At 63.6% G+C, this 26,487-nt stretch overlaps 4 protein-coding genes across 5 annotated transcripts; all 4 read left to right on the plus strand.

Annotated features, from left to right (window-relative positions):
- The first annotated feature begins 79 nt into the window (after positions 1–79).
- On the plus strand, positions 80–3,665 carry NPRL2 (NPR2 like, GATOR1 complex subunit). The gene is made up of 11 exons (XM_052777453.1): positions 80–235; positions 373–464; positions 933–1,101; positions 1,353–1,461; positions 1,777–1,913; positions 2,217–2,314; positions 2,410–2,446; positions 2,603–2,696; positions 2,771–2,888; positions 3,112–3,254; positions 3,526–3,665. Exons 1-11 carry the CDS (start codon positions 80–82, stop codon positions 3,591–3,593), a joined length of 1,221 nt encoding a protein of 406 aa, XP_052633413.1. The 3' UTR covers positions 3,594–3,665.
- Positions 3,666–3,794: 129 nt separating this feature from the next.
- On the plus strand, positions 3,795–14,532 carry ZMYND10 (zinc finger MYND-type containing 10). 2 transcript variants are annotated; one of them, XM_052777452.1, is made up of 12 exons: positions 3,795–3,882; positions 4,547–4,655; positions 5,237–5,353; positions 6,467–6,520; positions 6,621–6,773; positions 8,882–8,970; positions 9,260–9,360; positions 10,727–10,899; positions 11,211–11,336; positions 13,124–13,245; positions 13,445–13,570; positions 14,247–14,532. In XM_052777452.1, exons 2-12 carry the CDS (start codon positions 4,584–4,586, stop codon positions 14,329–14,331), a joined length of 1,218 nt encoding a protein of 405 aa, XP_052633412.1. In that variant the 5' UTR covers positions 3,795–3,882; positions 4,547–4,583; the 3' UTR covers positions 14,332–14,532. The 2 variants fall into 2 exon arrangements, with proteins under 2 accessions (XP_052633412.1, XP_052633411.1); XM_052777451.1 differs by having other exon boundaries at positions 3,827–3,929.
- Positions 14,533–14,804: 272 nt separating this feature from the next.
- On the plus strand, positions 14,805–21,076 carry RASSF1 (Ras association domain family member 1). The gene is given in 9 exon segments (XM_052779178.1): positions 14,805–14,809; positions 15,298–15,793; positions 15,795–15,969; positions 16,882–16,935; positions 16,938–17,002; positions 19,295–19,399; positions 19,483–19,777; positions 20,445–20,560; positions 20,670–21,076. Coding segments are annotated over 9 exon segments (1,458 nt in total). The 3' UTR covers positions 20,817–21,076.
- A 306-nt stretch (positions 21,077–21,382) lies between these two features.
- TUSC2 (tumor suppressor 2, mitochondrial calcium regulator) lies at positions 21,383–26,487 on the plus strand. The gene is given in 4 exon segments (XM_052778198.1): positions 21,383–21,589; positions 21,591–21,616; positions 21,902–22,022; positions 23,657–26,487. Coding segments are annotated over 4 exon segments (339 nt in total). The 5' UTR covers positions 21,383–21,463; the 3' UTR covers positions 23,723–26,487.

The following is a 26,487-nucleotide window of genomic DNA, read 5'->3' on the forward strand; positions in this document are numbered from 1 at the left end:
GCCCTCCTCCACCGGCGCGGACCTGTGACGTACGGTCCCCCCGGATGGGCGCTACGGTGGCCGGCAGGAGCCGGCGTGCATGCGCAGTACGCGCCGTTCTGCTGCCGCCGCCGCCGCCGCTGCCGCCGGAGCGGGGCCCAGCCCGGGCCTTCCCCGCGCCGCCATGGGCGGCAGGATCGAGTGCGTCTTCTTCAGCGAGTTCCACCCCACGCTGGGGCCCAAGATCACCTACCAGGTGGGGGGGCCGGGACTGGGGCCCGGGAGCGCCCCTAGGGGAGGATGGCGGGGGGGGCCGGGGGTGGAGGCCGCTCCCGGAGGGGGGGTCTCGGCAGCCGGGTTGGGGCTGGAGCGGAGCTTTCTGTGCCGCCGCAGGTCCCGGAGGACTTCATCTCTCGGGAGCTCTTTGACACCATCCAGGTGTACGTCATCACGAAGCCCGAGCTGCAGAACAAGCTGATCACCGTGTGAGTGTTGGCAGACCGCCCCGGGGGGGGGGATCCGCTGCCCTCGCCGCGAGTGGGCAAGACTCTGCCGGCGGGAGACGACGACGGCTGGGTGATGTGACGGTGCCGGCTCCGGGCTCACAGGGGTTTCTGTCCCACGTCAGCAGGTGCCTTACGGTGCCCGCGGGTACCTGATTCTGGGGGTGGCTGGTGCTGCGTGTGGTTCTCTGTCAGCCTGAAATCCAGGAGAGTCGAACGAGTCTGGAGAGCTGTGCTGGTTTTGAAAGAAGACCGTTTTCTTTTCTTCCCCCCCCCACTCCCCGCTTTTTCAGACTATGTGTTTTCCACACTGAGTGTTAGGGGATTAGGCATCATTTTTCCTGCAAAGCAGAGGAGCCCCCACCTCCAGAGCCTGACCTGGAACTAGCCTTGTGTGGGGCTCAGACCTCCCTGAGGGCGTAGGTGCAGGTTATACTTGTCTTCCCGCAGGACGGCCATGGAGAAGAAGCTGATCGGCTGCCCCGTGTGTATCGAGCACAAGAAGTACAGCCGAAACGCTCTGCTCTTCAACCTGGGCTTCGTGTGCGATGCCAGAGCCAAGGCCTGTGCACTGGAGCCCATAGTGAAGAAGCTGGCTGGCTACCTTACCACCCTCGAGGTGAGGCCCAAGCCAACTCGAGCAGAGTCTGGCTGCCTCACGATCCCCCCCACAGAGTCACCGGTGTCCTGGTGCACGTTGTGGGTCACTGGGCATTGCTGGGGTAGGGGCCAGGTTTACGGTAAGGAGGGGATTGTGCTGGTTTTACCTACACATCACTTGAAGTCTAAGGGAGGGCAGGATCCGAGACGTGCGGTTCCTATAGCCGGTAATGCTGTGCGGAGGAGCTGACTCAATTTTCTGCTCTTTAGCTGGAAAGTGGCTTCATCTCCAACGAGGAGAGTAAACAGAAGCTGGTTCCTATCATGACCATCCTGCTGGAGGAGCTGAACGCCAAAGGAAAGTGCACCCTGCCCATAGGTACGGCAGCCGCGCTGGCCCGGCAGTGAGGGCAGGAGCAGGGCAGGGTGGCGCTGGGAGGCAGCTGGGCCATCCCCTGCCCGGGTCGGCTCTGCCTATGCTGCTCCTGGCAGCTCCCTGCCTGTCTGCGCTTGGTGTTGGGGGGTGTCTGAGCCACCCTTGCCCTGGGTGGCTCAAAGGGCCAGGAGGGATGGGGTTGTGGGACACAAATGCCTTCCTCCATGCGGCGTGGTGATGTCCTGGGTCTGACGGTCACGAGCTCCCAAGGGAGCAGAGGTTTCTGTGGGGACTGAGCGCTTCCCTTTCCCTGGACAGATGAGTCGAACACCATCCACCTGAAGGTGATCGAGCAGCGCCCGGACCCCCCCATCGTGCAGGAGTACGATGTCCCTGTCTTCACCCAAGACAAGGACGACTTCTTCAACTCCCAGTGGGATCTCACCACACAGCAGGTCCGTGTGCTTGACCAGGGGCAGCACGCTTTGAACGGTACCTGTTTCCAGCCTGCCTGTGGGGAGAGGGGAGTCGGGCTGTCCCGGAGATCCACGTTAATGAGCATGGTTTGGTGCTCCCCTTGTCTTTGTGCTCGGGCCCGTGAGCAACCCATTTACCCAACACAAGGATAAAATGCTGCTGGGGATGGAGCCTGCCCGTCCCAGTGTGCTCCCGGATGCAGGGGAGTTTCTTGGGCTTCAGGGTGATGCCTTGGGCCTCCTGCTCTCTCCCCTCTTAGCTCTTGCTTCCTTCCCTCCTAGATCCTGCCCTACATCGACGGCTTTCGGCACGTCCAGAAGATTTCCGCAGAAGCCGACGTGGAGCTGAACTTGGTGCGCATCGCTGTGCAAAACCTGCTGTGAGTGAGTGGAAGGGGGCCTGGCCAGCCCGCAGGAGGGGGTGGTGGTGGGTGCTGGCAGAGAGGGTCTCTCATGTTTCCCTGTCTGTCTGCAGGTACTACGGGGTCATCACGCTCGTCTCCATACTCCAGGTGGGTCAGGCCACGGAGCGTGGGGCCGCGAGCGGGATTCGGGCAGCGGCTGCATCATCGGGGTGGCCGTGTAGGGGGGATAACGGGGTTCGGAGCAGGGCAGGTCTGTCTCTGGGAGCCGTGGCCGAGCAGAGCTGGTTTTCCCTTGCCCTCCAGTACTCCAACGTCTACTGCACCACACCGAAGGTCCAAGACCTGGTGGATGACAAGTGTCTCCAGGAAGAGTGTCTGTCCTACGTCACCAAACAAGGTAGGGTGACCCTGCACTGGGCTGCTGGCGGAGGCAGGGACAGAGGACAGCTGACTGGTGACTTGTCCCCACAGGGCACAAGCGAGCCAGCCTCAGGGACGTCTTCCAGCTGTACTGCGGGCTGAGCCCTGGCACGACGGTGCGAGACCTCATCTCCCGCTACACCCTGCAGCTCCAGAGGGTGGACGAGAGGTCGGAGCCAGCACCCTCCTCCTCGGTCCCTGAGGGCGGCGGTGACACCAGGGGTGGTAGGGCGAGCGTGGGGGAGCAAGGAGGGAGTACCCAACCCCTGCGTCCGTAGGTGGGGAAACATGAGGCAGTGCTGTGGCATGGTGGAACCAGAAGGGAGTGGGGGGAGCTGGAGTGTTTGACACCTCAGCATTGTGGTCCCACTCTCTTCCCTCCTCGTCCCCAGGAGGCTTATCCAGTTTGGTTTGATGAAGGGCCTTATCCGGCGGCTCCAGAAATACCCCGTCAAGGTCGCCCGGGACGAACGGAGCCACCCAGCCCGGCTGTACACGGGCTGCCACAGCTACGACGAGATCTGCTGCAAGACCGGTGAGGATCCGGGCTCCTCCATGCAGGTCTCGGGGCCGGTGGGAGGCAGAGAGGCTGCCTGCGTGCCCAGGGCCATGCGCTGGTTTCGGCGTCTCCCTCGCCCCATTGGGAGCCTTCAAACCTCGTGGAGACGAGACTCTGGGCTAGGTTCTGCGCCGAGCTGGGCTGCCAAGCCCGCGCTGCCCGGGGGAGCAGCTGGGGAGCCCAGCCAGCCCCCCGACACCGCTGCCGGGCACCCCAATAACACCCCGCTGCCTTCCCCGACCCCCAGGCATGAGTTACAAGGAGCTGGACGAGCGGCTGGAGAACGACCCCAACATCATCGTGTGCTGGAAGTGACGGCGGGGGTGGCAGCCGGGGCCCGCGTGTCCCCCCCACGCGTCCCCCGTGTGTGTCCACGGAGCCCGGAGCGCCCCGCCGGCTGCGGTCGCTCCTCCGCGCCGCTAGGGGGCGGCAGAGGCTCCTCCCGCCCCACCACTGCCTCGCAGAGCGCTCCTCCGCGCCGCCAGGGGGCGGCAGAGGGGCCGCCAGCGGAGGAAGGGGGCGGTGCCGTTGCCATAGCGACGCCGCCGCCGCCATGGCCGCCGCCGGTCCGGCGCCGCTGCTGCCCGCCGAGGCCGAGGCGCTGGTGCGGGCGCTGCAGGGCACCGAGCTGCGGGACGCCGGCGGGCAGGGGTGCGGGGGGACGGCTTTGTTGGGGAGGGGGTCTGGAGGGGGAGGGCCCCGCTTCTGGGGTGGCCCCGGAGGGTCGGGGGGGGGGGAGCATGAGGAAGGGGCTCTAAATTTGGGGTGTCCCCGTTGGGGTTGTGGGGGGAGAGGAGGGGCCCTGGTTTTGGGCCCTCCCCAGAGGGTCTGGGTGGGGATAAGGAAGGGTTCCCGGAAGGTCTAGGGTAGAGAGGAGGGGTCCCGGTGACCCCAGAGAGTCAGGGTGGGGTGGGGGGAGAGGAGGGTCCCCAATTCCGGAGCCTTCCTGGAAGGACTGGGGGAGAGAGGAGGACCCCCAGTTTTGGGGTGTCCCCCAGTGACAGTGTCTCATGGTGGGTGTTGCTGGGGGCAGGCAGGAGGGCAGTGGGGTTGGGGCTGCCACGGGTGAAGCTGCTGCCCCAGGGAGCGCTGGCTCAGGGGACAGTGTGGGGTTTGGGGGTTCCTGGCAGGCTTGGGGAATTTCCTGGGGATGAGGGTGCTGGGAGCAGGTTTACCTGCGTGAGCGACCCTCTCCAGAAGCGCAGCGGAGCCCCAGAGCCCCTGGCCAGAGGTCTCTGCCACTGATGTCCTTCCTGGCTGCCCCACAGATGGCTTCGGCAGCACGAGTGCGTGGAGAAGCTCAACATGCATGCCATCCTGAGCGCCTCTGCGGGCCAGGAGCAGCTCCTCACCGAGCTGCTGGTCACCTACGCCAAGGTGAGCCTCCTTGGGTGTGGTAGTGATCCCCGTGCCAGGCCTTCAGCCTCGAGCTGGGGTCACCTTGTGGACAATGTGCAATTTTGGAATAAAATGGTGAAGAATCTGTTGTATCTCCAGCAAAGATGTTTGACTGGTGGTTTGCCAGTTTTACTTTTTAAAAAAATTAAAGGTCAAGCTGTGGTATTTCTACTTGCTGGTCTCTAGTTCCTCTCTTGGAGGTTGTTTTGGTCTCTCTTGTGCACCAGCCCCGCCACTTGTGGATCTCTGGCCTATAATGAGGGTGTCCCAGCCCTGGAATGTGTTGGGCTGCACTGCTATGTGTGGTGCCCTGGACCTGCCCAGCTCCTCAGGGTCATCTTCCCCCTTTGCAACCCCAGGAGCTCTCTCTGCCTGCTCGTCTGTTGGTGAAAAGCTCTTGATTTCTGAGCTGGGTGAATAGAGACAGGGTGCCCCAAGGCCACCCTCCTCTACGGGATGACTCCGAAGAAGTCTGTGTGGCTGAGCATTAGCAATAAAACTGGTTTCCCCTGAAGCACTGGTCTGAAGGGCTTCACTTTCCCCATCCCTTCCCTGTCTAGATTCCTGTTCTCATTGGGGAGCTGATCTCTGTGGAGATCTGGAAGCACAAGATCTTTCCTGTGCTGTGCCGGCTGGAGGACTTTAAGCCGAGAAGCACCTTCCCCATCTATGTGGTGGTGAGTAGAGGGGGCAGTGGGACCGAGCCTGGAAATTGGGCAGGCACCACTATGCTTAAAAATAAATCTCACCCTGAAGATCTCAGAGCTGGGGTTTTACATCTCACCACACTGAGAAGCTGTGGTGGACAATGTGAGACAGTGGGAAGCACCTGGTTTCCCAAAGCCACGAGCGACAAGCCCATATCCTTCTCCCCAGGAGCGACAGAGACCCGCTCCCAGGGGAGCTCAGCTCCGTGGAGGGCTGCGCCCCTGCCTAATCCTGTACAGGGGCTTGTAGGAGCTGCTGGATGCAACAAAAGCCACTCCTGGAGGCGGCTGTGCTCCTGGCTTGCAGCTCCCATTGACTCGTGCTACCCTCGCTCCCAGGCAGCAACACCCCTGGGGTGTTTGCCCCCCTCTGAGCACTGCTTTTCTCTGGCACCTCTAACCAGAGGGGTTTCTGAGGTTGTGTGCCTCTGCGTTAAGAAAAGCGTAGCTTTTTCTTACCAAGCTCCTGGGAGCAGCGGTCCCTTGGGCTATTCTTAGCAAGGGAGTGATCTCGGGAGCTGGGCTTCCCTGTGGAGATGCAGACCTTGACCTAAGGGAAATCTGCCCAAGGCTTGGAAGTTTTAGCCCATTTTCAGTCCAGGGTAAGGTGTTGTCTTCCCTGGGCAGCCGTTTGTCTGCAGCGTTGCCTAGAGGCAGTTACCTTGTGGTTCCGAGTCTCAGGACAAGGCTGTCTGCCTCGGACCCAGGGGGGTGAGAGCAGCGCAGCCGTGCAGAGCACTTTCCCGTCTCAGTGCCAGGGGCTGCAGCTTGCCCGAGGGCTACAGTTGTACTGCCACTGTAGCACAGGGACAGAGCCCTGAAGAGCCCTGCCTGCTGGGAAGTGTGGTTCTCTGTTAGCATGTTATAGTGTCATAGGCATGTTAACATAAATATTAATAAGAACTGTATGAACTGGAGCTGTTTTAAAAATTACATCACTTGTGGCCAAATGCAAGCCCAAGAGCCAAATATAACTACATAAGCAGCTTCTTCGAAGAGCCCTTTTCCTGGTCCCATTGCCTGTGTCCTCAGTGCTGCTGATTGCTCTGCTGTTGCCTCACTCTTGCCATTTTCCTCCTGCAGCTGCATCACGAAGCCTCCATCATTAACCTCTTGGAGACAGTGTTTTTTTACAAGGTAGGAGGCAGGTTCAGCTTCCTTCGGTGTAAAGCCCCTGGGGGTGAAAAGCCACGGCTGTGGGGGCTGGGCCCTCTATGAAACTCTTGTTGTTCTGAAGGAGATCTGTGAGTCAGCAGAGGACAGCATTCTGGATTTAATTGATTATTGCCACCGAAAACTGACCCTGCTCGCAGCTCGGAGCACCAACAGACAGACAGTGACCCCGGTGGAGCTTCATGCCGAGGATCTGGCCAGCGCCTCGTCCATGCAGGTGAGGAGAAAGTCGTGTATCTCACTGGGGACATGTATGATGGAGGATGTGGACAGCCTGAAGAGGCACAGGGGGACCTTCCTTTGGAAAACCCCTTGGCTGCAACCCCAGCACCTCCCACCCATGTCAGAGGGCATCTGGTGCTGGTGCTTGTCCACGCCAGCAGCTGCACCCACCTCCCTCCACCCCGCAGCCACCTTCCGCCCTCTCTCGTGGCAGTGCCGGCTTGAGGCTTCCTGCAGGACGTGGTCTGAGCTCTGACAGGGAGCACGCTGGAGGGTTGATAGGCAAAATATTCGGTATAGGGGTTTTGGCCATTTGCAGTTGCTCTTGAAAGCTGTGTGGGTAGGTCTCCCTGGAGCTTGTGAAACCACCTTAGCTCAGACTGCTGCTGGAGCCAGCCAGGATTAACCATGAGAGGGATCCTTCCCAAACTGATGTACGATATGACTAGGAATTGTCCTGATGTGTTTCCCCCCAGCTTCCTCAGCTCTCTGAGAAATACCTCCTCTCTGTGCTGGTCTGGGCCAGTAGCGAGCCCAGAGCTGTTCCCCGTCAGGTGTTCCCAGGCTGCCGTACACACCTGCCCAGTGCAGGAGCTCTCTTTGCTTCTGGTGCTTCTCAGCACCTTGAGTTTTCTCCTTAAACTGCAGACATCACAAGGAGTGTCTGGAGAAGCGGGGTTAAAGTGATAGCCTGCAAGCTTGGCTGTACCTCCCCTGTTGCCTCCATCCTTTGGCTCATTGCCTGAGCACGTGCTCCTCTTCCAGAAAAGGGAAGGAAGTGGAGGGCTCCAGAGCACAATAGGGATGTTTTCCAGGAAATGTTTTCCCAGCTGGGGAGGGGAAGGGGTTGTCTCTGTTAGTGCTTTGACATGGCTTAAGTTAAAAAACCGACCTTTTCTAGCCAGTAGGGTTCTAAAAAGCTCTCATCTCCCAAGAAGCCTGGTTTCCTCTGATTCATTCCAGCTCCTCCTGACTCTACATACAATAACCCCCTATGAAAAAGCTGTTCCTGCTGTCTCCTATGTTGTGGAGCCTGTTGTCCTTTGTGACTGTGTATGGTGGTAACCCCTGGAACAGGACCTGTTCTGCTGTCCCCCAGAAGCACAGGCAAAAGATAGTCCCTGCCTGAAGATAGCAGAGATGAGGTCTGGATACCAGGAGGAGCTGTAGGAAACAGCCTCACTGGGGGAGTTTGGAGAGGGACGTTGCGGGGAAGAGCCCATAAGGCTTTCTTAGTAGCGTGTGGGGCACCGGCACGGGGGAGTGCAAGGCTTCTTACCACAGGAATTTGGAAGGGAACTGTTGCAGTGGCGCTTTAGAGAAATATGAGTTGCTGAGGTCAGTGCTCTGCACATAAAGATGTGAGCTGCTGAGCATCTGGGACTGGAGAGGAGAAGCTCTGCCTGGGCCAGGGAGAAGGACTTGGCACCTCTCAGCCTAGCTATCCTGATGGTCGTGAAAGAGGCTGAGTCAGAGCGTGATCAGACCATTAGCCTGAGCACGTGGGGGATGAACGGGGTGTCCACACTGCCTGGGAAGGGAAAGAGGCCAGGTGGCTGGAAAGCATGGCATAGCTGTGGGCTGGGATAACCACAGGCAGATATTCTCGCTGGCTGTACGCAAGCTAGAGGGGAGAGGCAGATCCAGGAGGGGCGGATGTAGGACTGCAACTGCTCCAGGGCCACGTTTCTCTCTCCTCCTCCTCCTCCTCCTCCTCTGGTTCCTGTGCCGATCATGCAGCTCCCCCCTCCCTCAACCTCACAGGTCTCTGCAGGGCCATGGGCCACAAGATGATCCCAGAAGGGGAGAGAGGAGCAGTCTGGGACTTGCCTCTTTCAGGGAGTGTCCCTGTGCCGGTAGCCACCCATGACCTTTTAGGGGTAGGGAGATGAGGGACGAGCAACAGTGGGCTGCAAGCGTTTCTGCGGCTGCCCTGGCAAACAAGCAGCACTGGCACAGTCGAGATGAGAAGCAGAGTTTGTTTTGCAGGGCTCTGGTTTCCTCCTCAGTCTGTGGTTACTGATGCACAGCCAACAGCCTGCCTCCCTGTCGCTCCTGGGAAATGGGGCCTGGAATCCTGAGGCTGTGCTTGTCCCTCCACAGGAGCTGCAGAAGCAGGCAGAGACAATGGAGTTTGAGATTTCCCTGAAAGCTCTGTCCGTGCTGCGGTTCATCACCGATCAGGTGGAGAGGTAGGTGCCCAGGAGCAGCAGAGGACATGCGCCGAGCTCTCCGGTTGAGATTCCTGTGGCATTGCAGCTGGTGCCTGGACCCCTTTCAGCAGCTGGCTGTATCTGTGGTGGCAGTGGCACTGTGCCCCTGGAGGCAAAGGCAGCAGCACTCCACCCTGCTCCCTGGTACTCATGGGAACCCAGATCATTGTTTTTTTCCCCTGCCTCTCCCAGTTGCCTGAGGGAGCATTTGTATCTGTTCTGGCATTTGCCTGTGAGCACCATTTCACCCTTTCTGTCACATCTCCAGTCTGCCCCTGAGCGCGCTGACACGGATGCTGAACACCCACAACCTGCCCTGCCTCCTTGTCGAGCTGGTGGAACATTGCCCCTGGAGCTGCCGGGAAGCAGGTATGGATCGTGCCCCGTTGGTACCTGTGGCGCCGTGGCGGCGTGCTGGGACCTGCATCCACTGAGAGGTCTGCTGTAGGAGCCCCTGCAGAAAGCTGCTTCCCCTCTACCCTCCCCTCCAGCCTCCCGCCCTTGCTCCTCACTAGTGCTCCCTGCCCAAAGCTGTTCAGCTCGAAAGCAGCTGCAGCACAGCTGGGCTGGGGACCCAGCAGTGCTTCCAAAAGCCGATCCTCACACAGGGCTGTGTCTCTTCCGAGCTGATCACGGACAGGACAGGAGTGTAGCACATCTGCCAGGCCCACCTGCTCCTCGAGGGGTCTTGTCCTGGACACGGAAAGACCAGAGTGCCACTCAGCCTGTCTGCACCTTTCTGGGACAGCGCTAATAATTGGAGCCAGACATGGGGTCTCCCAGGCAGCAAACCGATTGCCTTGAAGCTGCTGGTCATTGAGCTTCTCTCTTGCCAAAGCCCTCTGATCAGGTTGTGCCCATCGGCCATCAACCCTGCCTCCTGCACCTCTGCAGCCAGGCGTGCCCCCTTGCAGCTCCCCAATTTCTCCGCTGCCTGCCTTTGAGCAATGGTGGGACACAGCCTGGGGCGTGGGAACCTGCGCTCCCCTTCCCAGCCCTGCACCAGGGGGGTCACAGCACGGGCAGGGGAGGAAGAGATGCTGGGAAGCACGTGGCTCTGTGCCTGCCGAGAGGAGCCCAGCTGGCTGTGGGAGCTTTCCTCCTTCCGCCGGCCAGGAAACACATCCCTTCTCCCCGCCTGTGTGCTCGGGGTGTCAGAGGGAGCTTTGATCCAGGGCCCTGAGGGAGGGACTGGAAAGAAACAAGAGTGCAAAGGCATTTCCAGGCTGTGCAGATGCAGGGTTACATCCTCCTCCAGCCCCCAGAGCAGCACAGTAGCTCCTGGAACTTGTTTTGTCACTTCTGTTACATTCATGCTACTTCTGGCTTTCGCTGGCAGAAGAAACTCTAGAAGAGCGGGTATTGGCCACGCTAGTACCCCAAAACATGCCTCTCCAGTTGCTCTGTTGTTGCAGCATGGGCTCCCCCACCATCTACCAGTGCTCTCCTGGCCAAGTAGAGAGGGAGATATCTCAGGGATCTTTCAGTTCCTGCCACAGCCCTATTGTTTTAATACATGTTCTTTATGCTTTTCGTGCTCTCTAACATCTTGTCTCAGTACCAAGTAGGCTGCTATGCTGAGCAAAGGGGTGGGGATACTGAGGCAGACAGAAGCAGAGGGGCTTGCCTGTGGTGAAATGAGGCAGTGAGCATAGGCCAGCATCCTCACCTCTGAGCTGTCTTCCCTCAGGCAGCACTGTCTCTTCCTGGAGCCATGTGTTCTTTTGTCCCTCAGGCAAGCTCAAGAAGTTTGAGAATGGTGCGTGGCACGTGGTGCCCCCTGAAGACCAGGTGAAGATGACCAAACTCGATGGGCAGGTGTGGCTTGCCCTCCTCAACCTCCTGCTCAGCCCCGAGTGCCAGCGCAAATACCACTTCGATGGCTTCAACAAGAGCCAGCTCCTCAAGGTAGGACCCTACATCACGAAGGCCATGGCCCCTGCAGCACAGAGTAGGACCTTGCCAGCACTAGGAACCTCTGGGCATCTCTCCCCATCCTCACTGTGGGCTCCTAGGAGCCAGTGGTGGGAGAGCAGCGGGGTCTGTCACCATGCCAGCAGCAACAAAGCTTGTGTTTGCGAGTGCACCTCGTGGGACCCCCATGGGTCACTCTGCCAGTGCCCCACAGATCCCTGCTCTTGCTATGCTGCTTCCCCAGCTCTGGCTCCCTTGTCTTGACCTCTCTCCATTCGCTCTTCTCTTCACCTCCGTGGCCGCAGCTCCGTGCATTCCTGACAGATGTCCTTGTTGACCAGCTGCCCAACCTGGTGGAGATGCAGAGATTTCTGAGCCACCTTGCGGTGACAGAGCCAGCTCCCCCCAAAAAGGATCTCGTCCTGGAGCAGGTATCCTGTGGCTCTTCCTCCACCTCTCCAGCCGCTCTGCTTTAAGCCTGATAGCTCCCTACCTCCTTTTCCTCCCACCAAGCTCAGCTCTGGAGAGGTGGTGCCCTGGTAAAGCAGCCAAGCACCCGTTTCACGGTTACACCCTTATTGCCAGCAAAGCTGTCCATGGATGATGTGGGAGCCTTGTCCTGCTACCGCAGTGGCCAAGCAGTCGCATCTAAAGGCATAAATGCTGGGTTATAAACAGCTCTCCAGATGGCATTGAGACCCTGGGGTGGTGGCTGCATGGGACAGAGACAACCCCTGGCTTGTTTTAACAATTAACTCTTTATTTAACATTTATCAGTGTTTTCCTGCTGAATTCTGGACTCCCCAGGGAGGAGTCCCCTTTTACAGCCCTGACCCAGGGCTGCTTGGCACACTGTGAACGGAGGGATGCCAAGGTCTGGTGGTAGAGGCTGGAGTCACACTGGTCCCAGCTGATGTCTGGGGCTTGGGAGTTGGGCCCTGAGGGTCTTCAAACAGTGTGAGGTTCCTGGGGTTTTTAATCAGTGCAGTGGTAATCTCTGGAGAAAAGTGTTTCTACTGCCTTCTCGTGAGCTGAGGGGAGAAACTGTGTGTGGGGGCAGATCTGCAAAGAGGCAGCCGAGAAGAGCTGGGAGAGCAGAGGCTCTTCCCCACTGCTGGAGGCTCCCACGCTGCTTCCCAAAGCAGATGGGCAGGTCGGGCAGCAGCCACTTGGGCTGTGCGGAGCGGGAGCACGCTGCCCCCAGTGCAGCTGGCTGCGTGGCCTGGGAGGAGGGTGATGTGCCCTGGCCGGAGCTGGCTGCAGCTGAGCCAGAGGCATGGCACAGCGGGAACTGGGGCTGGGGAAGGCTGCAGACGGCAAGCCAAGCGGTTGGGGCTGGGGATGGCAGCAAGGCGGAGGTGGTTATGGATTCGGTCCACGTGCCTTGACTGCCAGCGTGTTGGTGGGACAGGCAGCTGCCGCACTGGGGACCTCGTCCAGCCCTCGCCCAGGCTGCTGCCCTTCACCATAGCTCTGCTTTTGTGCTGGTGCTGCTCCTGCCTCCACCAAGGGCTGGGGCTGAGCCTGGCAGGTGGGCAGGGGGAGCCAGCTGGAAGCCCACACGTGGGCTCCCCGCTCTGCCCAGAAAGCAGTGAACTCACTCCCTGTTGCCGAGCCAAGCTTTGAAAAGGCCTTTTTCCATTCGGCTGCTCTCTGAGCAGCCTCCTCCCCTTTCAGGCCTGGCTATTTTTACTCTGCTGGAGAAGGCAGCGCTGTTTGAAGCAGCATCGTCCTCTCCAGAGCCTGAACTCCCCGCGCTGCTCTTGGCTGGTGCTTTCCCTTTCACGCCGGCTAGCCCTTCCCCGGGTGTTCATCTTTGGGGAAATGACGAGTGGAAAAATCTGCTCAGGCAAACGGCTCCAAAGCACGGGGTTCGCACTGCTGCCGGCATGCAGGGCGCTGAGATCCCAGGGCTTTCTGTGCAGGAGCCCAGGCCTTGGGGGCTGAACGCTGGCTCCCAACTGGACCCCAAAGGTTTTGCCTCGTTTCACCTGAGCACTTGTTGGCGAGCAGATCCGTCCCCTCCGTGTACCCAAAAGCACACCCTCGCTCCCTGTGCCTTCACCTCTGCACATGCTACCTCCACTCACCCTCCCGGGGGGGCACGCTCCTCATGCCTGGGTCCAGCTGCCCCCCCGTCCCCCGAATACCCCCCATACCACAACACCTTCGGTCAGGCTGCGAACACCCCTTCCTCCCACTCTGCCTCTCCCACCAGGTTCCTGTCATCTGGGACCACATCCTCAAGAAAAACACAGGGAAGTGGGAGGCCATCGCCAAGCACCAGGTGAAGCATGTCTTCAGCCCTACTGAGGAGGAGCTGAAGCTCCAGGCACGCAGGTAAGGCCCTGGCACATGCACACGGGGTGCCCAATGGAGCCAGTATCCCCATTAGCAGGGGCTGGAGCTCAGCACTGGGAGGAGGGAGGGCTCTGTGGTACTGGCTGGGGATGTCCCCTCGGCAGGGTGCAGCGGGGACAGCTCGCTGCTTGTCAGCAGTTCCTGATGAGCAGCCTCACCCCCTCTCTGCCTGCTGCAGGTGGGCACAGACCTACAGCCTGGATATGATAGAGGCTCTGGCCCCCGACAAGCCCCGCTGCAGGGTGTGTGGCACAGAGGCGGCCAAGCGGTGCTCTCGCTGCCGGAACGAGTGGTACTGCACGCGGTAAGGGAACCCTGCCACCCACACCTGTGTCCCCTGCAGCCCCCCAGTGCTCCCTGCTCCCCAGAGCACAATAGACCTCACCAGAGGATGCTGTGAAAGGGCCAAGGGAAGCCAGGGGTCCCACTGCTGCTCAGCACCGCTGGCTCTCCCCAAATACCTCTCCAAATCTTACGGCGAGACTGATGGCTGGGACACTGGTGGAGGAGATGCTGGTGAGCGTTGTGTTGCCGCTGTGAGGTGCTGAGGTGCCTGGGCCCGCACCACCAGCAGTGACGGGCTGGGTTTCCCATGGTGAGACCGTCTCCCTCCCCTGCACCTTGGTGGGGCAGGAGTGGGGAGGAAAGCACCCGTGGCTGTAGGGGTGCAGGCGACAGGCTGGGATGTGGCAGCTGGGATGGTGGCAGTAAATTAAATCTTCTCTGGTCCTGAACCATCTGGCAAGGTCTGGCGTTAAACCGTCTTAGTCCCCAGAACTGGGGGCCACATTCACCTCCCTGTTGGGCTAATGCTGGGCCATGCCAGCTCCCCGCCAGCGCCCAGAGGTGCATGGTGCTGGGGCTTGTCCATGTTGCTGCTTCGCTCCCGGGGATGGATGTGGCCCTGCTACATCCCTGCTCAAGCTGCGGGTGCTCTGCTTCGCGGCAGAGCCCCTGAGAGGCAGCCTTCCCCTCTGCAGGGCGTGCCAGGTCCAGCACTGGCAGAAGCACAAAGCTGCCTGCAACCTGATGGCCGGGGCGCCGAGGAGCACGGACGACCTGTAAGAGAAGCAGTGACTGGCATCTGGCCCATGGCTTGGCGAGGTGAAAGATCCCCCTGCGTGTGCAGCCCAGCAACCAGAGAAGAGAAGCCGACAAAGGCCCCTTCTGCTGGCTCCCAGCTCTGGACAGCGCTGGCTGGGCTCAGCCTCTCCTCTCCCACCACCCTACCATGCAGCCTTCTCCAATAAACCTCCTTGTGCACCCTGATGCAGCTTTTTTTCTCCTAGCTGAAGATGCTAAACCGCTTCCTCCCCTTGCTTGCACCTAGGGAGAGGGGTGAGTCCGTCTTTCCCCTCTGCAACAACAGAAATGCCAGAGAACCTGAAAAAAAAGAGCCAATAAGGTTGTGGTTACCAGAAGGGCCAAGCCCTCTGCAGCCAAGGCGCGTGAGCTGGAGGAGGGAAGGGGGCGAGAAGGCCTCCATGCAGCTTTTTATCTTTTGGTCGACGTCGTAGAGCGACGGAGGGAGGCAGAGGATGTGGTTAGCACAAGCGCCTCGCTGTGAAAAGGCAGCTGAGTTTCTCGGGTGTTCGTCATCTGCCATCTCGCAGGGACAGTTGCCCCCCCCCTCCTCTCAGTTGATGTGACATTAGCACAGAGGGCTTGGCCCCCTGCCCACCAGCATCTCTCCGCAGGGTTTGCTGGTGGCCTGCTGTGCCTTGGGGTGCATCCCCCCCTCTCCTCAGCCAGCAGCTGCTGCCAAAGGGCTGGAGCCTTGATCTGAGCACGGCTGGGAAAGGCTAACGGTGCCAGCATGGCCATGCATCTCCTGGTCCGACGGGGTGCCTGAGAGCCCCCCCACCCCAAAACAGGCTTTGTACCAGCGCTGCTGCTGCAGGAGCTGTGACAGCGGGCAGGAAACCATCTTGGTCCGGCCGCAGCCCCGGCCGAGCGGCCCGGGCTCGGGGCGAGGAGTTTACTCCGAGCCCCGGCCGCTCGGCCGGGGCTGTGGCCGGACTGAACGCGGAGGCTCTCCAGGAGAGCTTTGGCTGCTTCTCGCCCGCTGCCAGAGCTTCCCCCAGCCCCCTTCCCCGCTGGGAAACTGAGGCACGGAGCGAGGCTTGTCCCGGTCCTGGGAGAGGTGGCGGAGAAAGCGGGGCTGCCGGAGCGCCCCCCCCCCCCCTTCCCCAGCAGCGGCTCCCGGAGCCTCCTCCCCGCCTCCAGCCCGCCCCGCCGGGCTTGCCGGGACCGGGGGTGGCGGTCGGGACCTCCGGGCGCTGCGAGGCTCCCCCCTCAACCCCCGCTTCTGCCTCAGTTTCCCCCGCGGTGCCCGGACGGGGCGGCCCCTCCCGGTCCCCGCCCCGGCCCTCATCCCCGGTGCCGGCCCCCCGCCCCGCCGCCGCGCAGCGCCCGCGACCGCCGGGCCATGGAGCTCATCGAGCTGCGGGAGCTGCAACCGGAGCCGCGGCCGGGCCGGGGCCGCCTGGAACGGACCAACGCGTTGCGCATCAGCCCGGCCCGCCGGCCCCGGCACCGGTCCCGGTCCCGGTCCCGGTCCCGGAGCGCACCCCCGACCCGCGGCTGACGGCGACACCGGGCGCGGGCACCGCTTCGAGCCGCGGCGCCGCGGGCTCCACACCTGGTGCGACCTCTGCGGGGACTTCGTCTGGGGCGGCGGCAGGAAGAGCCTCCAGTGCCGCCGTGAGTAACCGCGCCGCGTCCCGGGCCTCCCGGTACCCCCCACCGGGCATCCCGCCACCGGGCACCCCCACCGGGCACCGGGCATCCTGGTACCAGGGCAACGCCGCCGGGCATGGGCATCCCCGGTACTGGGCACACACGCTGGGCAGCGGGCGTCGTGGTACTGGGCAACCCCACCAGGTGCCATGCATCCCAGTACTGGGCACCGGCTTCTCGGTACCAGTTACCCCCACTGGGCACCAGGCATCCCGGTACCGGGCACCCCCACTGGGTACTGGGCACCTGCACTGGGCACCATGCCGGTACTGGGTACCCCCACTGGGTACTGGGCACCTGCACCGGGCACCGGGCCTCTGGGCGCGAGGCACCACCACTGGGCACTGGATGTCCCAGTACTGGGCACATGCACCGGGCACTGGGCAGCCCGATACCGAATACCCCGCCCAGGCACCGCACGTCCCTGTACTGGGCACCCACACCGAGCACCAGACGTCCCAGCATCAGGTACCCACGCCGGCCACTGGGCATCCTGGTGCCGGGCACCCACACTGGGTACCGGGCAGCCTGGTACCAAGTACCCCCACCAGGTACCGGGCATCCTGATACCAGACACTGGGTGTCCCAGTACCAGATGCTGAGCAGCCCAGCCGTCAGGCACCCACTGGTGGGCTGGTTAACCCCCGGGCAGGGAGCACGGGCACCGCGGGTACCAGCCGGCAGCTTGGCACAGCACCGTGTCCCACGTGGGCGCTGCCGCCCGGCCCCCGGCCCCGGCGCAGCATGGGCGGGCAGCCGGCACCGGTACCGGCACCGCGCGCCAGCCCTTGCCCCGCCGGGCGCCAGTACCCTCGCCAGCACAGTCGCTGCCCCTGCCACCCACGGTGGTGACACCGATCCTGTCCCCGTCCCCAGACTGCAGCTTCACCTGCCACTACCGGTGCCGGGCCCTGGTGCGGCTGGACTGCAGCGGCCCCCGGGCGCCGACGACGAGGACGATGGCAGCGAGCAGGCGCTGGAGAAGGACACCAACGTGGTAGGGCCTGGCCCGTGTCTGCGAGGGAGGGGCGCGGGGTGGGGGGGGGGGGGGGGCGGCCAACCTGGGGGATGGCCGTGCCGTGCCGTGCCGTGCCAGGCTGTGCTGTGCCGTGCCACACTGTACCGGCCCACGCTGGGCCGAGCCGGGCCGGGCCGTGCCCATGCGGTGCTGCCCTGCACCGCGCCGTGCCCGGGCCGGGGCACGGGCGGGTCCGGGCGGGCGGCGCCGGGCGCGGGTGAAATCACCGCCGGAAGCGGGACGGCGCCGCGCCGCCCCCGGCCCGCGTCAGCCCCACGGCCGGGGCGGGGCGGGGCCGGGCCGGGGACCGCGCCGAGGCGGGACCGGGACGGGACCGCCGTAGGCACCGGGCTGAGCCGAGCCGGGAGCGGGCTGAGCCGGACCGGGACGGGACCGCCGTAGGGACCGGGCTGAGCCGAGCCGGGAGCGGGACCGCGCTAGGGACCGGGCGGAGCCGAGCCGGCACAAGGAGCGGGACCGGGCGGAGCCGAGCCGGGATAGGGACCGGCACCGGGCGGAGCCGAGCCGGGACGAGGACCGGGCTGAGCCGAACCGGGAGCGGACTGAGCCGGGCCCCAGCCCGGGGGCCGGCCGGGCTGGCGCGGGGCCGGGTGTGCCCGTGTGCCCGCGGGGCCGCGGGGCGAGCGGGGCGGGCCGTGGCCGCGGCCGCGTCCGCGTCCGTGCCCGTGCCCGGTGCGGGGGGCGGCGGGGCCGGGGGCTGCGGGGCGGCGGCGGCGGCGGCGCTGGCGCTGCGGCGGGGCGGCGCGGGGGGCACGGGGGGCAGCACGGCGAGCAGCGGCTACTGCAGCCAGGAGGACTCCGACTCCGAGCCCGAGCTCTTCTACACCGCCCGCACCCTCCCTCGGCCGCCGCCCGCGCCGCCGCCAGGTCGGTCCCGGGCCGCCGCCCGTGACGTCACGGGGGGACGGGGTGACGTCAGCCGCGGGGAGCGCACCCCTCCCCGGGGCTGGGTGCTGGGGGGGGGGGGCGGGCGATGGTGGGCTTGGTGCCGGGCCGCTTGTCGCCTGGCCGTGGGGAGAACGTGGGGTGTGGGTGGTCCCGTCTTGGAGGTGAGCGTGGCCCTGCTGTGGGGCAAGAGTGGGGCTGAGCATGGCTCTGCTGTGGGGCGAGCACGGGGTGAGCGTGGCTCTGCTGTGGGGCGAGCACGGGGCTGAGCATGGTCCTTCTGCGGGGCTGAGCGTGGTCCTGCTGTGGGGCTGAGCATGGCCCTGCTGTGGGGTGAGCGTGGGGCTGAGCATGGCCCTGCTGTGGGGTGAGCGTGGGGCTGAGCATGGCCCTGCTGTGGGGCTGAGCGTGGCCCTGCCTTTGGGGTGAGCGTGGGGCTGAGCATGGCCTTGCTATGGAGCAAGTGTGGGGGCAAGCGTGGCCATGCTGTGGGGGCAGGCTGGCCCTGTCCGGAGAGCACTGTGGGGTGAGCAAGGCACAGTGGGGTGAGCGGGGCTTTGCTGCTTGGCACGGCTGCCCCATGGCCCCCTGGGGCTGGAGCTGCTCCCGGAGGGGGCAAAGGACAGTGCTTGGGGGTGCTGGGCTGAGCCCCCCCCCGGGGCAGCCTCACAGCCGTCCCCATCCCGCGGGGACGCCAGCAGGGTCCGGCAGCGCCTGCATGCTGTGGGGTGGCCATCAGGGCCAGGAGCCCGGGTGCTCCCCAGCCCCACGCCATTGTGGGGACACGTGCGGCTCTGCGCGGCGGCTCCGCAGCCCCATGTAAATACTCATTAGTGGGTGCCGGCGGCGGGAACGCTGAGCCAGGACGCCTGGGTATCCTGTGTGGGGCCGGCACTTTGAAGCAGGGTGCCGGCGGCACGGGCGGGCTGCACCCCCAACCCGGCCCTCCCGCCCCCGAATCCCGGGGTGTCCCCACGGGCGCCCAGCCTGCCCCACCACCCTGGTGCCAGGCGCTCTGCCTTGGGGATGTCTCTCCGATCTGGGGTGCCGGGAGGGGATGCCTGGCCCCGGGGTGTCCTCACGGCAGGTTCACCCACTCCTGCAGCCCCAGGGACGAGGGCTGGGAGGGGTGGGGGGTGGCCGATGCCGGTGTCCCCAGAGCAGGGCTGGGGCCGCGATGAGCTCAGCCGCGCTTCCCCGGCACGGTCCAGCTCAGCACCAGCCGGGCTGATGCAACCCCACGCAACCGCCCGCTTGTGTGTCAGCCGGCGTTTCGGGGCGGGCTGGGGGGCGGCGGGACGCCCGGGGCAGGCGGAGGTGTCCCCCGAGGCCGCGGTGCCGCTCAGCCCGGCTGCTGTCGCGCAGGATGAGCCCAGCGAGTGGGAGAAGGCAGAGCTGGACCAGGCGCAGGTGGAGCAGCGCATCAAGGAGTACAACAGCCAGATCAACAGCAACCTCTTCATGAGCCTGGTACGGGGCTGCCGCGGGGCCGGGGGGGGGCCACGGTGCCGTGCCCTGGCCCCGCTCACCGCCCCCGCACCGGTGTCTCCCAGAACAAGGACGGCTCCTACACCGGCTTCATCAAGGTGCAGCTGAAGCTGGTGCGCCCCGTCTCGGTGCCGGCCACCAAGCGGGTCCCCTCCCTGCAGGCGGGGCGGCAGGGGCCGCGCACCCAGGGGGTGAAGCGCCGCACGTCCTTCTACCTGCCCAAGGGGACAGTCAAGCACCTGCACATCCTCTCGCACACCCGCGCCAGCGAGGTCATCGACGCCCTCCTCCGCAAGTTCACCGTCGTCGACAACCCCCGCAAGTTCGCCCTCTTCGAGAGGTCCGAGAAGGATGAGCAAGGTAGCGCCCCGGGGCAGGCCTATCCCCGCAGCGGTGGCCGTGTCCCCGTGGTGGCAGCTTCCCTTGGGTGGTGGTGGCCCCGTGGTGGCGATGTCCCCAGGGTGGCGGTGTCCCCCAGGGTGGCAGCATCCCCACCGCAGCGGTGTCCCCCGTGGCGGTGGTGTCCTCCCTGGCAGCGGTGTCCTCATGGTGGCAGCGTCCCTGTGGCAGCGGTGTCCCCTGTGGTGGCGGTGTCCCCATACTGGCAGCATCCCTGCTGCAGTGGTATCCTCCTTGGTGGCAGTGTCCCCAGTGGCTGCAGGGCTGTCCCCTATGGCAGCAGCATCCCCACGGCAGCGATGTCTTCCACGGTGATGCCCTCATAACGGCAGCATCCCCATGGTGGCAGCATCCCCATAGTGGCAGCATCCCTGTAGCAGTGGTATCCCCCTTTGGCCGCAGTGTCCCCTGTCACCATGGGCATGTCCCCCCGGCAGCAGTGTCCCCCATAGCGGTGGTGTCCCCTGTGGTGGTGATGTCCCCGTAGTGGCAGCATCCTCACGGTGGCAGCATCCCTGTAGCAGCAGTGTCCCCACAGTGGCAGTGATGTCCCCATAGTGGCAGTGTCCCCATGGTGGTGACGTCCCTGTGGCGGTGTCCCCCCCGTGACGCGCGGCCGCCGTTGCAGTGTACCTGCGGAAGCTGGCTGATGAGGAGCAGCCCCTGCGCCTGCGGCTGCTGGCCGGCCCCAGCGAGAAGGTGCTCAGCTTCGTCCTGAAGGAGAACGAGACCGGGGAAGTGAACGTGAGTGCGGGGACGGGGTGGGGACCGGCGGCCGCGCGTCACGAGGCACGTGGCCGTGGTGGGGGGGGGTGCCATATCCCCGTTGCGATGGCAGCCCGTGTGCCCGCAGTGGGACGCCTTCACGCTGCCGGAGCTGCACAACTTCCTGCGCATCCTGCAGCGGGAGGAGGAAGAGCACGTGCGCCGGCTGCGGCACCGCTACGCTCGCTGCCGCCAGAAGATGCAGGAGGCGCTGGCCACGCGCACCCCGGGGTGACCGCGACGACCGCGGCCAGCCAGCCAGCCAGCGCGCCGGGACCCTCGCCCGCCGGCGGGTGGGGGCACCGGGGAGGGGGGGGTGGAATGGGGCACCCCGGGACCTACCGGGTCGTCGCAGCCCCCATGGGGCTGGCCCGGGGAGCGGGTGTCCCTGGGGGGAGCAAGTGTCCCCGGGGGGAGTGAGCATCCCTGGGGGAGCGGGTGTCCCCGGGGGGGGGAGCAGGGCGTTGAGCACCAATAAAGGCATCTTGGTGACGAGGCCTGGCCTGCGGCGTGTGCTTGGCGGGTGGGCTGGGGCGGGAAGGGACACGAAGAACCCCCGGTGCCATCGGGCCGTGGGTGCCCGCCCGCACGTGGTGCGGGGCGGCGGCGGGACTCGAACCTGCGGCCCCTGCGTTCCCGCCGGTGCGAGGCGGGGAGGAGGGCACGCCCCGCGCCGCTCTCACGTGACGCGGGCACCTCGTCCCTCTCGGGTCACGTGCGGGGGGCATCGCGGGCGCCGGAAGTGTCGCAGCGCGGCGACGCACGTCGGGAGGTGCTCGGTCGCTGTCGCCGGGCAGCTCCGGGCCGCTTCCCGCCCCCCCCCCCTCCCCCCCCGGCTCCCCCCTCGCCCCCCGTCCCGCTCCCGCCGCCCCCGCCGCCGCCATGGGCGCCAGCGGCTCCAAGTCGCGGGGATTGTGGCCCTTCGCCTCCCCGGCGGCGGGCGGCGGCGGCGCCGAGGGCCCCGGCGGGCAGCAGGCCCTGGCCCGGGCTCGGGCCGCGCGAGCCGCCACCCCCCTTCGTCTTCACACGCCGCGGGTGAGAGGCCGGGGGAGGTGGGGGGGGGGCTCCGCTGCTGGCTCGGTCCAGGCCTGCCCGAGCACCGGCACCGGCGTGGCGGGCGGGGGCGGGGGGACGCAGGTCCTGGCCTTCCGCGGGGCGGCGGCGGGGACGAGAGGGCAGCCCCCGGCAGCGGGTGGTCGTTGCAGCCCTCGTAGGACTGGTGGTGCCGGCCTGTCCCAGCTCCGTCCCCTGCTCGGGGCGCAGGAAGCCGGCAGTGGTCGGCAGGCTCTTACCTAGCCAGCTCCCCTTTCCTCTCGGCAGCTCCATGTATTACGATGAGGACGGGGACCTCGCCCACGAGTTCTACGAGGAGACAATCGTTACCAAGAATGGGAGGAAGCGCGCCAAGCTGAAGAGGATCCACAAGAACCTGATACCTCAGGTAGCGCCGGGAGAAGGGTGGGGGAAAGCGAGTGCCAAAGCACCACGGTGACAGCTGAAGTCCCAGCTTTGCACATGGGCCGTCTCCCTCGGGGCATCTTCTTGCCGGGAAGGCAAAGGCTTTCTGCTCTCTCTGCAGTGTCAGCCTCAGAGTCATGGCTCCTGTGTGTCCTGGCTTACACCCGTGCCACCCAGTGAGGCTGTGGCAGGAGAGGGAGAGCTGGTGACACCCTCCAGCCCCCCTTTCCAGAGAGAAGCGGTGCCCCAGCCTTTAGAGCTGCCAGGCTGGGGATGATAGCTCAGCTGGGTGTGTGTTGTGGGGCACAGAGTGCCAGGCAGCCATGCACAGCTGTGCTGTCCCATCATTGACTACCTTCCCCAAGGTGTGGGGTGCTGCGCTTGCTCAGCTGGTGTCACATCGCTGTGGAGGGCCGGGCCATGGCTTCGGGAGCAGCAGCCAAAGTCCGTCACGTGCTGACGCAAGTGCACGTGTTTTCCCCGGCTGCTCAGTACTGACGGTGGTGTTGACAGCTATGCGTTTTGCACCTCACTTTGCAAAAGTCTCCTCTTAAAATAAGCAACTGGGGTGAAGCTGGGAAGGGGCTGGGACACCAGTTGAGGGTCTCAGTGCAGGAGTAGGATAGCCTGCATGTATGGAAGCTTCTGGGGGCATAAATGGAGAAAAGTGAAGATCAAACCAGGGCTGGAGAGAGGCCCTGCAGGAGTCTTTCCAAAGTAAGCAGAAAGGCACGGCTCTAGCAAGCACCTGGAGCAAGCCGTTGGTGCGCTCCGAGGGGTGAGCAGCCCTCCAGCAGGGTGGGACCCCTCTGGGCGCCACACAGACAGTTATGGGGGGGAAGGATTCGGCACTGCTCTCCAGGCCGGCCTTCTTGCAGAGGCAGGCTCAGGCTGTGGGACTGCCTCCTAACCCTCCTCGATGTGGGTTGAAACTCACTTGGTTGGAAAGTTCGTCTGAGCCGGAGAGAGCAGATACCGGCACTAAACAGCCCTTCGCTAGCCTAGGCTTTTCTCTGGCTCTGCGAGTACAGGCCCAACCCCAAGCCCCAACTCCAGCCCCAGCCCCCCACCTGCCAGTGGGTCCTCCCAGTGCTGTAACAGGAGAAGGCTTGGACGGAGCATGGGAAAGGCGCCTGTGGCTGGCGTGGAGGGAGCGTGCATTCAGCAGCCTCCCCTCTGGATAGAAAGCTGCTTTTCTTGTGTGCCAGCTGCCCTGGCTGCTTTCTCTCTGAGAGCTCTTTTCATTCTTTTAAATCCCGTGAATGAAAGGTGCCGGATGAAAAGCCCAGACGGCCAATATCTGCCAGTCACGCACCAGCTGCTGCACGGGCAGTGCCTGGCAGAGCAGCTCCCTCCTTTCTCGCTCTGCTGAGCTCCAGACCCGCCATGTGTGGCAGCCAGCCGCGCCGCCCTCAGCTCTCCAGGGACAAGTTCGAAGGGCAAAGTGCTTTCGCTTTGCGTGCCGCTGTTCAGGCGTACCTGGTGTCACTGTCACGGCGGCTTTATGGACTCCTGTTCCTCGAGGGCGTGGTGCCCTCTGTAGTACAGGGTTACTCACAGGGCTTGGGGTTGTTGTTTGGTGGTCTCCTCTGCTCACCACTCTGACTCTTCTTTCAGGGCATAGTGAAACTAGAGCACCCTCGCATTCACGTGGATTTCCCGGTGATCATCTGCGAGGTGTGAGTTACCAGACGTTGCTGCCCGCGGGCGGGAGGCCCTGCCCCACCGCCCCTAGCCTCACCAGGCGAGGCTGCGTCGTGTTCCCACCTGAGGAGGACTCTGGGCGCGCAGCGGGGACGGCGGCTCTCCCCTCGCCTGGAGGTGAGGCAGAACGGAGCAGGCTGGGCTAGGCTTGGCTAGCGCTCCTCGCAGGAGATGGGTGACCTCGTGCAACGACTGCTTAAAAATATCCTCGCTTGAGTCAGAAGACTAAAATACCTTTTGTAGCCTCTAGCCGACGTTTGATGGGTAACTGGAACTGCAAACGAGCTGCTGTGTTTGAGCTGTTAAAGGGAGAGCGAGCCTGCACTTCTCGCCAGAGAAAATCCCCTGCTTCTCAGGTATGCGGCCCAGGGAGAGCCAGGACAAGGTAATGCGCTGCCCGGGGCCCCGAGGTCCCTAGGCCCGGTGGTTAGATGGCCAGTGTTGCAGCGTGTCGCTTGACATGGGTGTTATGTGATGCTCCCCTGGATGGGTCTGTTGATGGAGGATAAACGGGGTAGGCCGAGGGGTGGCCGGTCTCGAAGCACATCCGGCTGGCTGCTGCGCTCCTCTTGGGAAGGGGATGGAGATCAGATGCCTCTATCTTGGACCTCGGTCTCTTCCCCCTGTGCGTTTCCCTGCTTATGCCGGCTCTGGGGAGGTTGGCTTTGCTGCTGCCTGCAGTCTCTCTGCCCGCAGGAGATCTCTGCGGTCTGTGGCCGCTGCTGGCAGCAGCGAGGTCCCCAGCTCTGCAGCGGACTTGCCTCCCCCGTTAGCAAGCTGGCTCCCGCTGAGTGCCGTCCTTCGCCCGCTGTGGGGTTGGGCTGCTGGGCAAGACATCTCCTCGTAACGTCCTCGCCCCTGGTGCCGTCTTGAACGTACCTCTCGGTGGGGTGAGCCTTGACAGAGCCAAGCAGGAAGGAAATCATCTCTTTGCTCCCCGTCCCCCTAAAACAATTGATCGGTGTGCCTGCCCTGGCTTGGAAATCTCCCTGGCGATGTGAACTGTGGTTCCTCCCGCGTCCCAGCTGGTGGCAGGAGGAGAAATGTGATGCACTTTAAAGGGAGGCTTTCTGCTCCGTCTCGGAAGGTTTTGCTCTTTTCTCCTCTTTCCTCCCGCTTGAGAAGGTTGAGGTCGCCTTGGCAGCACCAAAAAACCTCTCGCCCCTGTGTGCGGGCCCTGGGGTGCCGAGCCAGCTGCTGCAGGGCCAGGGAAAGGCCTGACTCGTACCGCCCCTTGCCAGCGCTGGGAGCCACTGCCTCCCTGCTTGACTGCTCCCGGACCAGGCGGGCGGAGGAGGACCGGCCGTGGGGCAGCAGGCACAGCTTTAACCTGGGTCAGAGCCTGCTCCCCGCAGCAGCCAGCTCAGCTTTCCTCCTCTTTCGTTCCAGAACTTACTTTCTAAGCACTTCAGACGTTTGCTACCTCGATTTTTAATTTAAGCTGCTGGCACTTGGCTGCCAGCCCTGTCAACATCTACGTTGGATGTATCCATCCCCTTGCCCGCTGAGAGCTGCCCAGGCATGGGGCCACATTCTTGGCTTCAGGGAGATAACAGCGGCGTGGCTGTTGCTGTCTTCCTGTCACCACCTCTTCCCTCCGAGTCCCCCCTCTTCCCTCTGCGTCCCCCCACCCGCTGTTCCCATCAACAGGAGCGAGCACGGAGGGTGAAGCGGATGTTCTGGCTGCCACCGGGCAGGGAAGCAGGAGGGCAGGGCTCCGGCAGGGAGCCCATCTACACTGTGATGCTGGGCGCTTCTTTTGACATCTTTTGTTCTCCTGCTTGCTTGAAAGAGTCTTGTCTTAAAACAATCCCCCACTGAAGTGTTTCTTATTTGCACCACCTGCTCTCGAGTTTCTCCCGGGCTGGATCTCCCTGGGAAGGGCGTCCCTCGGGCTCCGCAGGAGAGCAGGAGCTGCTGCCCCCAGGAAGAGGAGAGAAAGCTGCGGCCGGGCTGTCTGTGCCACCTTGCCCCGCTGCTGTCTGAGGGCGCGGGAAGCTGCACCGAACCCGCCTTGGGCACGGGGGGGAGGCGGAGGAGGAGCAGGGAGGGGGCCGGTGCCGTTTTCCTCCCCGACAGGGAGCCCCTCGCCTGGCTACCGGCCAAAAATCTGCTGACAAGGCAAGGCTGGAACCCCGGGGGGGGCAGAGACTGAGACCGGCTTAGCAAGGATGCTTTTGTCCTCCCTGTCAGGCTGCCCACCCTTCCCCCAGGGTGTCAAACATGCTTCCCCCCAAAAAACACGCTTTCTCCCACCCCTTCCACCCCCCTCTGTGTCTCCAGAGCAGCAGCGAACCTCCGCAGGCTGCCAACAAGCCGCGTCCTGCCCTGCTTCTTCCCAGGCTGGTCCCCCAAGCAGCCAGCCCCCTGGGCCCCCTCCCCTCCCCTGGCCTCCAGCCCTCCTGCAGCAGCAGGGCCTTGGGAGCACCTGGAGGGATCTTAAAAATGTGAAGGTCGCTGTAAATAGTATCTGTGTCCACTGTGGTGTTGGAGCAAGCAAAAAAAAAAAAGGAAAGTTTTCCTCTCAATTTTTTTTTTTTTTTTTTTTTTTTTACGATTTCTGTGCGATGTCGTGCTTTCCCTTGTAGATGTATAGCTGAACCATACTCACTGACACTAGGCTCCTTGCTCCTCTAGCGTGCGGGTAGGACCCGTGGGTTTGGGAAACGTACACTATTTATGGTCCTTCCTCCCAGTGCATCTGTCCACTTTTGTTAAATTTCAATAAAATTATTTGTAGAGCC

The sequence above is a fragment of the Harpia harpyja genome, chromosome Z (genome assembly GCF_026419915.1).
Source record: "Harpia harpyja isolate bHarHar1 chromosome Z, bHarHar1 primary haplotype, whole genome shotgun sequence".
Classification (NCBI taxonomy): domain Eukaryota; kingdom Metazoa; phylum Chordata; class Aves; order Accipitriformes; family Accipitridae; genus Harpia; species Harpia harpyja.